General features: G+C 40.4%; 1 protein-coding gene across 5 annotated transcripts in view; it reads right to left on the bottom strand.

The window, feature by feature from the left end:
• Nucleotides 1–13,627, bottom strand: part of Syndig1 (synapse differentiation inducing 1) — a 185,737-nt gene that overhangs the window by 23,507 nt on the left and 148,603 nt on the right. The window contains exon 4 of one of the 5 annotated variants that reach the window (XM_047538796.1): nucleotides 2,667–4,191. The exons of the other annotated variants lie outside the window; for them this stretch is intronic. Within the exon in view, the coding sequence (XP_047394752.1) occupies nucleotides 4,033–4,191 (159 nt within the window). The 3' untranslated portion in view covers nucleotides 2,667–4,032. Of the gene's footprint in view, nucleotides 1–2,666; nucleotides 4,192–13,627 lie in introns of those variants that run through there. 5 annotated transcript variants of the gene reach the window in all.

The following is a 13,627-nucleotide window of genomic DNA, read 5'->3' as shown; positions in this document are numbered from 1 at the left end:
TAACAACTGCAGTTCTTTTTTTTTTTTTCCTTCCTGTTTGTTGGTATGTTTGTCTTCAGTAGCAATCACATCCACTGATATTCATTCAGAGGCACATTTAAAAACATACAAATTCTATTTTTTTACCCTCCACCATATCACTGTGCTCAAAGTGTTTGCACTCTTGTCAGTTACCATTCCTTCTTTGAAAAATCCAATTTTAAACCCTCAGCAGAAAGACCATGGTCAATGTACAGCACCTGCACACAACAGATAGGTAACCGTTCTGCAGCTGCTTCAACTGTCCTTGCATGGTGGTCCCAGGAGGCCTTCTTCTTAAGGGGGTATCTATTTGGCCCCTTTCTCATCCTACTCCTCCCCATGTGAGGAGGACAGAGTGTGTTTCTCTTGTATGGTGTTGTCATGATAATGTAGGACCTTTGCAAACCCTTGGTAATTTCCCCCCAGTTCTGTACCATAAGAGGTAAAGTGAGGCTGGGTTTTGCCTTCCAGAGCACAGGGACTCCCCTCCCCTTGATATTAACTGCTCTTGGTAGGCAGCTATAATCTGGGAAGCTGGTTCAGTCTTCTGGAGTTCAGTGTGAGCTCTTTGGCCAGAACCGAGTGCATTTCCCCTGTTTTTCTCCCCCTGCACATCTTCTGCCTTTCTCTTACTGCTTCTTGCCTGGTCTCTGCAGTGTGTTGGATCTTCTAACAGCCAGGAGGAAGTGTCCTTAAGTCCAGCATCAGAGGATGAGCAAGTATCACTGGGTTTAGTAGGCACCAAGACAGGGCAGAGGTGGCGGGTTGCAGTTGATTATTAGGTGAGGACACTCTGGCTTCCTCTGGACTCCCCACCCTGGAACACTTCTCTATTTCCAGAAATTAACTATGAGATGTCAAGAATACTAGGAAATATTATCAGTGAAAGCAGTGAGATGCAGAAATTGTGTCTAGTCTCATGAAAAGGAAATGGTGACAGTGCTTTCTAGAGACAGATATATGTGATGCATTGTGTGTAATGTACAGACATGTACATGGCTGATTATGGAGGTGAATAACAAAGGTTACTTTGGGAAGGCACTCTTGGGGCAGCAAGACTCAAGAAAAACACAGGGAGAGTAAAGACTGCACTAAAAATAAGTGGCATGTGTGAATAATTGTATTGATGCAATCGTGCAAAATTATTTGTGCATTGTATAAATGCAGTGAAAATAAAAATTTATTAAAAGGGTATTCCTATGGTTGGCCCCCTTCTCCAAGATGTATTTTCAATTTGAAAAATTTAAGTGATTAACAGGAAAAACCAAAAGCTAAGGAAAGACCCACCATCACAGAGAAAATACCCTCATTGTCTGTTTGGGATACTGACAAATGTCCCTTGTGTCTGCAGTCAGGTTTTGTCATGCTGGCAGTTTTTAGTTCTTTAGCATCCCAGGTGGGAACTTAGACAAGACAAAAGAATGAAAAGGTCATTCAGAAAATCAGAAAGTTACAATATCTGCACATGATAAAATAAAGCTGCTTTAGTGGGAAGCTCTGTTAAACATATGCAGGAAGTAGATGAAGAAAAAAACGTGAATGATGGATTTTATGTCAGGACAATGGTCTCTGCACTGCATGCTTTTCTCCTTTGTCTTCTTCTCTTGGCGGGAAGAAAGCTCATCTGATCTCATATGTTCATGACTCACAGCATGAAGCCAGCTACCAGGCCCCACAGTCCAGTGTTAATAAGGGGGTCTTTACTGGCTTTTCTTTCTGTATCCTGGAAGGTTTGGTGATGGCAGGGTAAGTGGTGGTTAGAAGCATATGGTTTCCTCTCATCTGGGGTAGGCAGAAGCAAGGACGGACTGAAAGTTGTCAAGTCAGGAAGGGCAGTCACATTGCTTTGCAGGCTGCCCCATGGGAGTGGCTCATTCAGACAGAGTCTGGGAGACACCACACAGACTTCTGCTTTCTGTTAAGTCACTGCAAGATGCTGCACATTCAGCTCATATCAGCTGTAAAATACCACATGCCAGTGCTAAATTTCCTTCCAATAACTAGAGATTTCAGGACTCCTCTGAATGACAAATAGCACTTTAACAGACAAATCCACCAGGAGGAAAGGTTGGTGATAAAGCTCATGGACCTAAATATCAATAAAATGTAAAAACCTACATAAAATAGGTAAAGATATGAACTAGCAATTTACAAAGGAAAAAATAAAATATTAAAAATACCAAATATATATAGAGATAGCTAACATTATAATAACCAATGAAATGCAAACTGAAAAGCCATAAGATCTCAATTTTATCTATTAGATAGTTGAAGATTGAACACTGAGTCCAGCTGAAGAAGTTAGGCATTCATACTTCGTCAATGAGAGTAAAAAATTGGTACAGATGTCAAGAGGACAATTTATAGGAATCTGAATTTACATATGGAAAATCTTTGATTCAGTTGAATTTCACTTGTGGATATAGCTACATAAGGAGAATTGAAACAATTTATATTTCAATTTTTAGATTTTAACATTGATTAGATTATCACACATTCATACATCTGAAATGCTACAAATCATTAAAAATATCTATAGTAATGTCTATGTACTGATAACTAAAGTATTTATATTAAGCAAAAAAGAAAGTTGCAATAGGTTTTGATGCTCTTTTATTTGTAAATCAAAACCACATGCATGCATAGGTTTATAAATGCTTGGAAAGAGGTGGTCAATTGGGAGGGGTGGTTTTGAGGAAGGAATATGGAGAGCAACGTTCACTTTAGTCCTTTCATTTTCCTCCTCCTATTGATTATTGGAGTGCACTACTTATGTAATTTGAAAAGGCAATGAATTAATAAATTGAGATGTATACCTGTATAAGCAAATAAGTAAAGGAATATGTGGCTGAGTGTGGGGGATGCTGGTGAATTGGAAGAAAGAGGTTTTAAAAGTACCCGGTGGATATGAGAGTACTAAACAAGACACAGAAAGGAGGTCCCTGGAGCAGGACTCTTGTGCACTCTGCCCCCACATACCTTCACCCTATCCTCTTCTGGGCACCAGGTTTCATTATGCAGACCTTGATGGATCAGGAAAAGACTTTGGCATCTATCAGTCCAATTGGTCTCAAACATAAGCTGCACTAGCCATATTTGAAAGGGTTGGTTAACACAGATTCCTGGGCCCCAGGTTAAGTGTCTTGATTCAGCAGGCAAGGGTGGTGCCCTGGAAACTGCAATCTTAAGAACTTCTCAGGTGATTCTGATTCTACTGGTCTAGAGACCACCCTGGAAAAATCACCTTGGAGACAGTAAAAGAAGGGCATCTTACCGAATTTTGTCACCTCCTTTAGGATGATAAACTTGAGTAAAAATGTTCCAACTGAAAGGTGTTTCACAAAGATATGTAGAAAATCCACCTCTGTGAACATTAACTGTGAAGATCACTTGATATTTATTTCTGAGCTTTCCTCTCAGCCTGCTCCTGTGCTGAGTGCTGGGGAATCTACCAGGCATTTAGAACATAGGTGGTGGGCACAACATTGTCAGATACTGCAGCTTGGGCTTTAGGGTTGGGGCAATGTTAAGAGGGCAGGCACTAATGAGATGGCAGAGCATGGGGTTGGGCAGTCACCCATAGACCTGCAGGCAGTATAGAGCTATAAGCTCATGTTTTCACTTGGGACTGTAACATCTGCCCTAATGGGTTAGGCAAGGACATTCCAGGTCTGGATGCAAACTTTGACCAGAGTGAGGCAGCTTCCAGGCACAACTCCTCACCAAATATTTATGAATATTTATAATGGACTAAGTTTGCTGCAGGCTACCAAACCACATAATGTTCACATTATACATAATCCATTCATCATTTCTGATTTTCCTGGGGGATCAGGACCAGAACAGAACACTAAAACTCATGAGGAACAATGGGAAAGATATTCTGCACTGTGAAAGTTGAGGGTGACTTTACAAACTAAAAAGAGAAGGGAGAATTTCACATAATCCATGCCGTTGTCCTCCAGGGCCTTCATAAAATACCATGTTTCTTCCAAGTTCTGTTTTGGCTTCTCACAAATGTTTTCCAGAAGGGAGGGGAGCAGTGTAAATGGCCCTGTGTCTGGAAGGCTGTATGGTTTTTCCATGACGAGGTCTCCTCTCAGTACAAAGAAAGAGTCTTGGGTCATCACAATGGTTGACTGTCCTCTTCCTCAAACACCTACTATGTACCTAAAGGAGATAAAGGAGATCTCTTTTCCTTACTCACCACCAGCAACCAAATCATCATCTTGTTATCAGAACTTTTCACAAAACACAAGAGAGGACCCTCATGTCCTTGGGACGTTCATAAAATCTCATGGAAATATTCAAACTCCTCTCCAGCAGCTATTTTTGAAAAAACATGAACAGATGGTAAATGTTTGGGGAGATGCCTGTGCCAATTACCCTGATCTGATCATTACAAACCCTGTACATGTATAGAAATGTCACACTGTACACCATAATATGTATAATTACTATGTTTCAATGAAGAATAAAAAGTATATTCAAAAAGAAAATTTACAACTAGAAGTACTTCTTAATCAATGGACATGGACCATTAACAGGGTCAAGTGGGAAAAAAAAATTAATGGAAAGGACCCAGACTGCATTCCTGAGATCTTCTGCATATTTGCACTTGTGTTATAATTAAATTATGTGCTAAATCCAAGCAGCAAGGGATTCCACATGACTGAAAATGCTTACAATGAACTGATTTCCATACTCCTCACTACTCTCCCTCTTCTCCCACCCATCCCCAATAGCCTCCACTCAGTAGCACATTTGGAAAATGAACTATTCCAATCTAATCTGAGGACCACTAAGTACAGCATTAGAGATTACACCAGAGAGACATGCTTAGCTGAATGGTAATAACCACAATTTTTGAAAATCCTGATTGATGTAAGTATAAACAAGTTAAACTTTTATTGAAATGTTATATCCCGGGTCTCAGAAATCATCAACATGCAAGTTGGCTATTTAAAAAATCTTCAGGTAATAATAGAGTGTAGAATCAGCCTGAGAAATTTTTTCTGTTACAACTCCTTAAAGAAGCATTGCAAATAAGACTGGTTTCACAAGAGATGGTTCTGCAGATTATTTACCAAGAAAAGTGTTATAGGAAAGAAGACTCATTGAGCCTTTTCCTGCTTTCTTTCCTCTTTTTTTTTTTTTTTTAATAAACAATGGGTTTGTAGTATTCAGGTGAGACTCCTTAATGCAACTGGACAGATCTTTTATCTTGAAGGTATACTCCCAAGATCCTTCACAATATACTTCTAGAAACTGATAATGTTCTTTCTTATCTGAAATGTAAAAATCTCGCTTTTCTATGGTAAAACTTTTGGTAAATTTATTAAGATTGAGGAATTTTGGATTGAGGTTGACAGTCCCTGTGGTATTTGGCTTATGGTGGTGTTTCTAGATTAGACAATGAGGCCATCATGTCTACAGGTATGGGACACAGTGGCAGACGAGGCCCTTCCATGTCTCTCAGTGGCCCTCAGATGTATCTGCACCTATTATAGCCCTCACACCCATTCATGGCTATTTCAGCTCCAGATCAACTGCTGTTTGATCTCTCTATCATTCCAACTGAGCTGTGGATGGATAGCAGGTCATGGTTTCCAATCATGGGCCCAGAACTGCTGGGAAATTCTATGAGCCTGTTTTCTAATTTCCCTGTTTCTATTGAAGCTACCTATGCCACACTTCTTCATTGATTTACATGGTTTTCCTTGTATAAAACAGAGACTCATCAGAGAAATATTTCCTTCTCAACATGGCCCTAGGCAAAATGAACACCCTGTGGATGATGAGAGGGATCCATGATCCTCAGTCGAAAACCTCCTCCCTCATTTCATATGAGTAGCCACGCTAGCTCATCTTCCAGACCTGAACCATTGCTGGATCTTGATTGAGCACTCCATAGAGAGTTCCCTTTCATTCTCCAGCATGTATCTTATCGTCTGTTTGTCTGATATTGACCTCATTCCTGGTTGCTTCAGAATCATTTCCCTTCTAGATGAGAAATTCTAATACCCAGAGGACCCTATGGGAGAGCAATGGCAGAGAGGTAGAAACCACAGCATGGAGAGCCCAGGGTGATAACAGAATTGCCAGTGGACCAAGGTAAGACTGGTCCTGAAGGATGATGCATAAGTGATTCCAGAACCTAAGATATCCAGAGCAGGGGTGCTGCTGCAGTCATGTAAGAAATAAATATCCCTCTATCTGGAGTGGAGAGGCTCAGGCCTGTTGACCCTGCTCACCTGCCTGGTACACTATTCTGACCTAAAGGATTTGAAGAATTCTTTAGATCAAGTTTAGATAAACTCTTCAACTGTTTCTGTTTTCCTGGGTTGTTTCCAGTGTGAAGCTATGACGAATAAAACTGTTTTGCATAATCTTTTACAGTTTTTTTTTTTTTTTTTTGTGAACACATGGATTTGTTTCTCTTGGGCAAATATCTAGGTGTGAAAGAGGAAGATATATAAAGTTTATAAGAAAACATCAGGCCAGGATCAATCCCATGTTTATAAATCTAGCAACTTGAAGGTTGAGGCAGGAGTATCAAATTTGAGACCAGCCTCAGCTACTTAATGTAGATGCTATCTCAAAATAAAAAAAATAAAATAAAATAAAAAGGAGATGTAGCTCAGTGGTCCACTGGGTTCAATCCACAGTACCACAAAACAAAACAAACCAGAAAACATCAGGCAATTTTTCACTGTGGCTATTGTGTTTTATGCTCCTACTAGTAGCAGGTGGTAGTCCCATCTGGACCAAATATGGTGCTGTTGACTTTTTTTTTTGAGATGGAATCTCTTCGTTGCCCTGGCTGGCCTCAGAGTCCTGGGCTCAAGTGATCATTCCTCCTCAGCTTCCCAAGGAGCTTGTACTCCAGTTGTGTGTCAACATGCCCAGTTTGGCATTTTTAATATTAACCACCCCAGTGGGTGAGCAGTGGCATCTTCTGTGGTTTGCATTTGCACTCCCCTGAAAAAAGAAAAAGAGCATTGCCTCACGTGTTCCTTGATGCTTCCTGTGTCTTCCTTTGTGAATGAACTATTCAGACCTTCGCCTTTTTTTATTGAGTTGCTGGCATTCTTTATGGTCATCACCCCCAGGATCCTCTCCCATTTTATAGAGGAAACACCTCCCATGTAATCACATGCTGGTCCAAGTCTGTTTGGATGTGGAACCTAGCTATTGACTCCAGGCAGTTGTGCATGTACTCAAAGTAGAATGTCCTGAGTGCCACCACAGTGTCTGGCATGGAGCTGAAGAGTCACTGCCACTATCCTGTGTTTCCAAGAAGTTCCCTGTCTATCTTGGCTGCTGATACTATCTCAGCTCCAGGAGGCTGCCTGTACTCCTCACTCTCATCCATCCTCCCTAGCTGGGGTGCTTTAAAATATTTTTGCGAAGTTTGCATTATATTTGTTTCTCTTTGCTGGCAGTGTGCCGTGGTTAGCTTTGTAAATCACTTTTGGTTCTGATGCCTCAGTGCTTTATAAATATGTGGAAGGGCCCCAGATTATGTGAGTTCCTACATCACGCATGACACAAACAGCAATGAGTTTCCCTTCTTTGGCTTATTTATATGGCGTTGACACAGCAAAGCTGTTGAATGCCGAGAGAACTTGAGTGAATGTCAATGCATTTCTTGGAGGTTCTCATTTTTATTCCTTTCTCCTTCCCTTCCACCCTCCTTTCCTCTTCTTCCTGTCTTTCTCTTTGACATATTTTCATTTTAATGCCCTCATGTCAAAGCGTAGTTTTAAATTCTCCTGCCCAAGAACTTCCTTTTCTGTCCCAGGACATTGAACAGGGGTTTTGACAAAGAGATACAGGAGGTGGCATTGCAGGATTCAGGAGGGACACACACCTCACTCGGAGTACTTTTTGGCATTTGCAGGGAGCAAATGTGTACATGTGTTCATGTGTGTATATAGTCGGTCCCTGCACCCACCCTTGGTGAGGCTCATGCCTTGCAGGCTGGAGCCACTTTTTCTTGCATGTGCAGGTTCCATGTGTAGCACCTCAGCTAAGCATCTACCACTGCCCCACCAGCACTGCTCTCATTCCACCTCAGATGGAGCCATCTGCATGGAGTTTAACATGGACAGATGCAGAGTAGCTTGCGGGGGTACAGCTTTGTCTGCCCCCCTGGGTCCTGCTCTGAGCTGCATAATTTTATTTGGAATCTAAATCCCACAGCAGTTCTCTGAGAGTTGCAGAGTCTCCTTTATCAACTATCTTTCTAAAGAGAATGACATCTCTTTGGTGTGTGCACTTGTTCTATTTCAGGCAGGAAATCTGGCCTCTCGGGCATCTAGGCTAGCCACCACAGTCTGCTGCTGGCACTGTGGATGTGAGTAGAAGAGGAAGAGCTGACACAGAGGCAGTGTTTCTAAGATGCATATGGCCTTGGGCCAATCACTGATGTCACCAGGCTTGGTTTTTCCATCCATATAATGGGCATGGAGTTCCCAACTAAGGGGCTCTTGCAAGCTGACTGTGCATGAGTAAGCTCTAGACACCTCATTCCTGAGGCACAGGCATGAGCCGCCTTTCTCACCAGGACCACCAAGCCCTCCAGATCATCACCTTCCTGCCATCCATGATATAGATCTTAGAAATCACATGGGAGCTTTGGAGAGTGGACAAACCTGAACTTGACCTCCTCCTGCCCAAGCTCTGAGGCATGGAGTTGGAAAGCAGAGGTTGATTCTCATTGCCTGACCCTGGAGGGTCAAGGGAAGGTGGAGTAATTGAGATTCAAGCTCATTCAGCAGAATGAAGAAGGTGGAGTAGTGAGTGTGTGCTCCATGAGGATGACTCACTGGGCTATAGTCCTGTCCCCAACTGTTCACTGGCTCTGCTGCCACCTGTACCTGTTCCCACTGACTCTCATATCTGAAAATTTCTGCTGTCTAAACCTGTGATCTTTTGTCATCCACACCTGAACCCCTCTGCCATCCATACCTGTGCCTTGCTGCCACTAAAACCTAGGTCTTTCTGCCACTCACATATGCGTGTGTCCTTCTGCCACTTAAACTTGTGCCCTGCTGCCACCCATACCTATATTTTCATGAAGAGGGGAGCAGAAAATATAAAAGCACTGAAGTCTCAAGCTCCAGCATATCATCCAGGAGGAATAATGCATGTCATTATGCATTTATATGGTCTTTTCTGAAATGGAAATTCTACTGAGGTCTTTGCAGTCCATGCCTCTCCTTCCTCCACTAAATAATGACCCTCTTCACTTGGAAACCTCTTTTTTCTCTGCTATAAAGCCATGAGTCCTTGACTGAGACAACACCCAATAATGTCTGTCACCCACACCAACATGTGAACACATGAGGGAGGAACAAGTAATGTAGTTGGAAGGAAGGGAAAGCACAGAATTGCATAATGTCAGGGTTGCAGAACTGACTTTCTTCCAAACATGCAAATTCACAGTGTCTCCCCTGGTGATCCTTTCAGAAGAGGGACAGCTTAATACTGTTCAGCTCTGGCAATGCCAGAAAACTTGACATGCCTTCTAGCAGTCAGTCCTAATTCTTCCATTTCTTCACAGGAAATTGTTACCTGAGGAGGTGGGGGCTGAGCATGCTAATGTACTCCAGACCGTGAGTTGTGCTGCCCACTCACCAGTGTGGCCCTTCCTCCCTTGGTTTCCTCATTCATAGAGGGGTACCATTCTATTCACATCTAAATGCCATAAGTACCACTGATCAGAAATGATTTAACATCCACACTGTGCACCAATGACATGAATAAAAGATTTAAAGATTCCACCACAGCTGTAAGGCTTTCTGTTCCTTTTTTAATGGCCACACTGCTGTCCAGAGCTGATGTTCTCTGCCAAACAACTGTGAACCCTTGATTCTATGGTGACACTTTTATAATGTCAAAACTTCTGCTTCTAGCACAGTGCTAGGAAATGCTGAAAAGTTTCCCCCTTCTTTTAGAGTTCCTTCACTCCTGTTCTCAATGTGACAATGAGTCTGTGTCCTCAAACACGTCTTGAAAGTGTTCTCTTTAAGCTTGGTGGCAGAGTGTTGTGTTGTGTTGAGAATTGGTTGATTGCTGAAAGTGGGGCTTAAATCAGTATTGTCCCAGGAATGAGGGAAGGCTTCATGTGTTTTAGCTATTGAAGGATACACTAAGAGAAAATCTTAGGTGTAGGTGAAACACCCTTTTGTACAAAGGACATCACACTGTGAGGACCACAGCATGATCAATTTGTGCATGGGAATCAGGTAGAGAGTTCTAAAACTGAGTACCCAGGTCCCACCCAGACATGCGTTGCACAAAAAATTGCTGAGTGAGACTCAGGCTTCCATGTCCTTAAAGTTTCCCAGATGATTGCATGGGCAGATAAGATTGAGAACTGTTGTTTTGCAGGTGTGAGGCAATTGAGGTTGTCCTTTGTTTCTTGAGTTTTCAAGGAATTGGTCAATTTTATCTCAGTTATTTTACTTATAAAGGGATAGAGTCATTCACCACATTATCTTTTCATTGTTTTCCTCCCTGTTGGATCAGGGGTAGAACCCAGGGTTGAAACTCTACCACTGAGTTATGTCCTTAGCCCTTTTTATTTTGAAATAGGGTCTTGCTAAACTGCAGACTGATCTCAAACTTGCCATCTTCCTGCCTGAGCCTCCCTGGCAGCTGGAATTACAGGTGTGAGCGCCCATACGTGCATCTCTTATTCTTTTAATATCCGAGTGATCAGTAGTGACCACCCCTCTTTCATTCCTAATACTGATAATTTGTGCTGTCTCTTTATCTTAGAGTTAGACTGGCCAGAGGTTAATTAATTGTATTGATTTTTTTTCAAATTTTATTGATTTTTCTTTTTAAATGTTTTCAAAGAACTGACATTTTGGGTTTGATATTTTATTCTTTTCCAGTTTTCAGTGTAATTTCTTTTCTAACTTTAGTTATTTCTTTCATTTTGTTTATATTGTTTGGTTCTTATTTCTCTAGTTTGATAAGGTGGAAGTTTTAGCTATGGATTTTAAATCATTTTTTCTTTTCTAAAGTTTGCATTTGTTGCTATGAATTTCCCTCAAAGCACTGTTTTAAATATATCCCCCAAATTTTGCTGTTTTATTTTCATTTTCAGAAAATATTTTTTAAATCCCCAAGATTTATTCTCTAGCCCATGGGTTACTGAGAAGTAATTGTGTGTGTGTGTGTGTGTGTGTGTGTGTGTGTGTGTGTGTGTGGTGGGGATTGAACCCAATGGCACTTTACCACTGAACTACATTCCCATCTCCTTTTATATTTTATTTTGAGACAGAGTTGCTAAGTTGCTTGGAACCTTGCTAAGTTTATGAGGCTGGCCTGTAACTTGTGATCCTCCTGCTTCAGCCTCTTGAGTCACTGGGACAGAGTGTATTTTAAAGTTTTATAAGAGTGGAGGAAGGAGGGACTGTAGAGGGGGAAAAGAGGGGTGGGAGGAGTGGGGGGGGAGGAAAAAAAAAACAGAATGAATCAAACACCATTACCCTATATAAATGTATGATTACACAAATGGTGTGCTGTTACTCCATGTACAAACAGAAACAACATGTATCCCATTTGTTTACAATAAAAATATATTTTAAAAAAAGGGATGGGGATGTGACTCAGTGGTTAAGCACCTCTGAGTTCAATCCCTGGTACCCCCCCACCATCCCCCCAAAAAACAAAGAAAGATAATAGCAGTGATATTTTATGAACAAATATTGTTTTTGTTTTCTTAGTTACGCTTTTCTTTTTTTCCTACAAAAAATGTGTTTCTTTTGTAATGGGGGGAATTCATAAATGTAATTTTTAAAATATTCAAACAATAGGTCTGGGGGATGGTTTAATGGCAGAGCACTTGCCTAGCATGTATGAGGCCCTGGGTTCAATCCCTGGTATCACAAAATAAAATAAAATAAATAAAAAATAAAATAAAATAATCCAAACCATGTTCGGGGGGGGGGGAGTTTTATTTTTTACTGTGCTGGGGATGAAACCCAGGAGCTTATGCATGAACCCCACAACTGAGCTGCATCCCTAGTCCCTTAGAGAAGTTCATTTTTAAGTTACAAATATTGAAGAAGTTCCCAGGTATCTTTCAATTACGTTTTTTATTTAGATTTCTTTGGGGCCTAACATGTACTCTGTATTTTTCCCATCCTTTTTAATCCTTTAAGGATTATTTTATGACTCATATGATCTCCATTGGTGACTGTTTCTCTGCACTTCAGAAAATTGTTCATTCTGTTGTCATTGGATGGAATGTTCTTTTAATGTCAATCAGGTCAAATTTCTGATAGTGCTATTCAGGTTGTCTGTATCTCCTGATTTTCTGTCTGCCTGACCTACAAATTATAGATGGAGGGATGTAGAAATCTCCATTTATATTTGTATCTACTTCTCCTTTTAGTTCTATTCAATCTATCAGGTTTTGCCTCCTATTTTGACTCTCTGTGGATAGGTACCTATATGTTTAGTACTACGACATCTTCTTGGAGAACGGACACTTTTATCATAATTCAATGAAACTTTTTATCCTTAATAATCTTCCTTGGTTTGATGTCAGATTTGTCTAAAATTTATATAGGTACTCCAGCTTTACTTTGATTTATGTCAACATAGCACATCTTTTCCCATTCCTTTACTTTTAACCTGTGTCTTTATCTTTAAATAGGTTTTAGTAAGCAACATTTGGTTAGTTTGGTCTCGTTTTTTATCCAGGTTGATAATTTCTGTCCATTTAATTACTGTGTTTAGAATACTCACATTTAAGTGATTGCTAATATAGTCAGACTAATAGTGACCGTATTTGTATATGTGTTGCATTTGTTATGTTTCTTTCCCTTCAATTTTATAACCTTCTCTGGTTATACTTGGGCATTTTATGATTCCACTTTATCTCCTCCATTGGCTTATTCTATTTCCTCTAAAAATATATAGTTTAGTGGTTGCCCCAGGTGTTATAGTATACATTTACTAATCTAAATCTACGTTCAAATAACATCACACTGCTTCCTGTGTATTGAAGATTCCTTACAATAGAATATTCTCTTCTCATCCCTCAGGACATGTTGTCACTTTTCACCTTTACAAATGACATAATCGTCCAGTGTGCTCCCACTTTTATTGCCTTAAACAATGATACCTTAGATAAATTAAGAATAAAAGATAACATTTCACTTGTATCTTCTCTTCCTTTATTTTACCTATATCATTTTCCTTCTGCCTGAAAAATTTCTTTAATATTTCTTACAGACTGAGGTCTGCTAGCAATGAATTCCCTCCGGTGCTTTTCTGAAACAGTTTTTCCTTGAGTTTGGAAGGAAATTTTTCCTGGATATATAATTCTAGGTAGGCAGGGTGTTTTTGATTATTTGTGTATTTCTTCAACTCTTTAAAGCCTGCACTCAACCGCAAGTCTCTGACTCTAACCCTTTTGAAGACATTTGTTTTCAAGATTTTATCTTTGTTTTCAAATTCTACCACCATGTATGATGTATTTAGATTTTTGTGGTTGCTTTTTTTTTTTTAATTCTTCTTGATGTTCTCTCACCTCAGAATGATGGTTTGGTGTCTATCACTAATTGAAAAATGCTCAGCC

This window comes from Sciurus carolinensis, chromosome 2 (assembly GCF_902686445.1).
Source record: "Sciurus carolinensis chromosome 2, mSciCar1.2, whole genome shotgun sequence".
NCBI lineage: Eukaryota > Metazoa > Chordata > Mammalia > Rodentia > Sciuridae > Sciurus > Sciurus carolinensis.
This window is presented reverse-complemented; position numbering and strand designations above follow the sequence as displayed.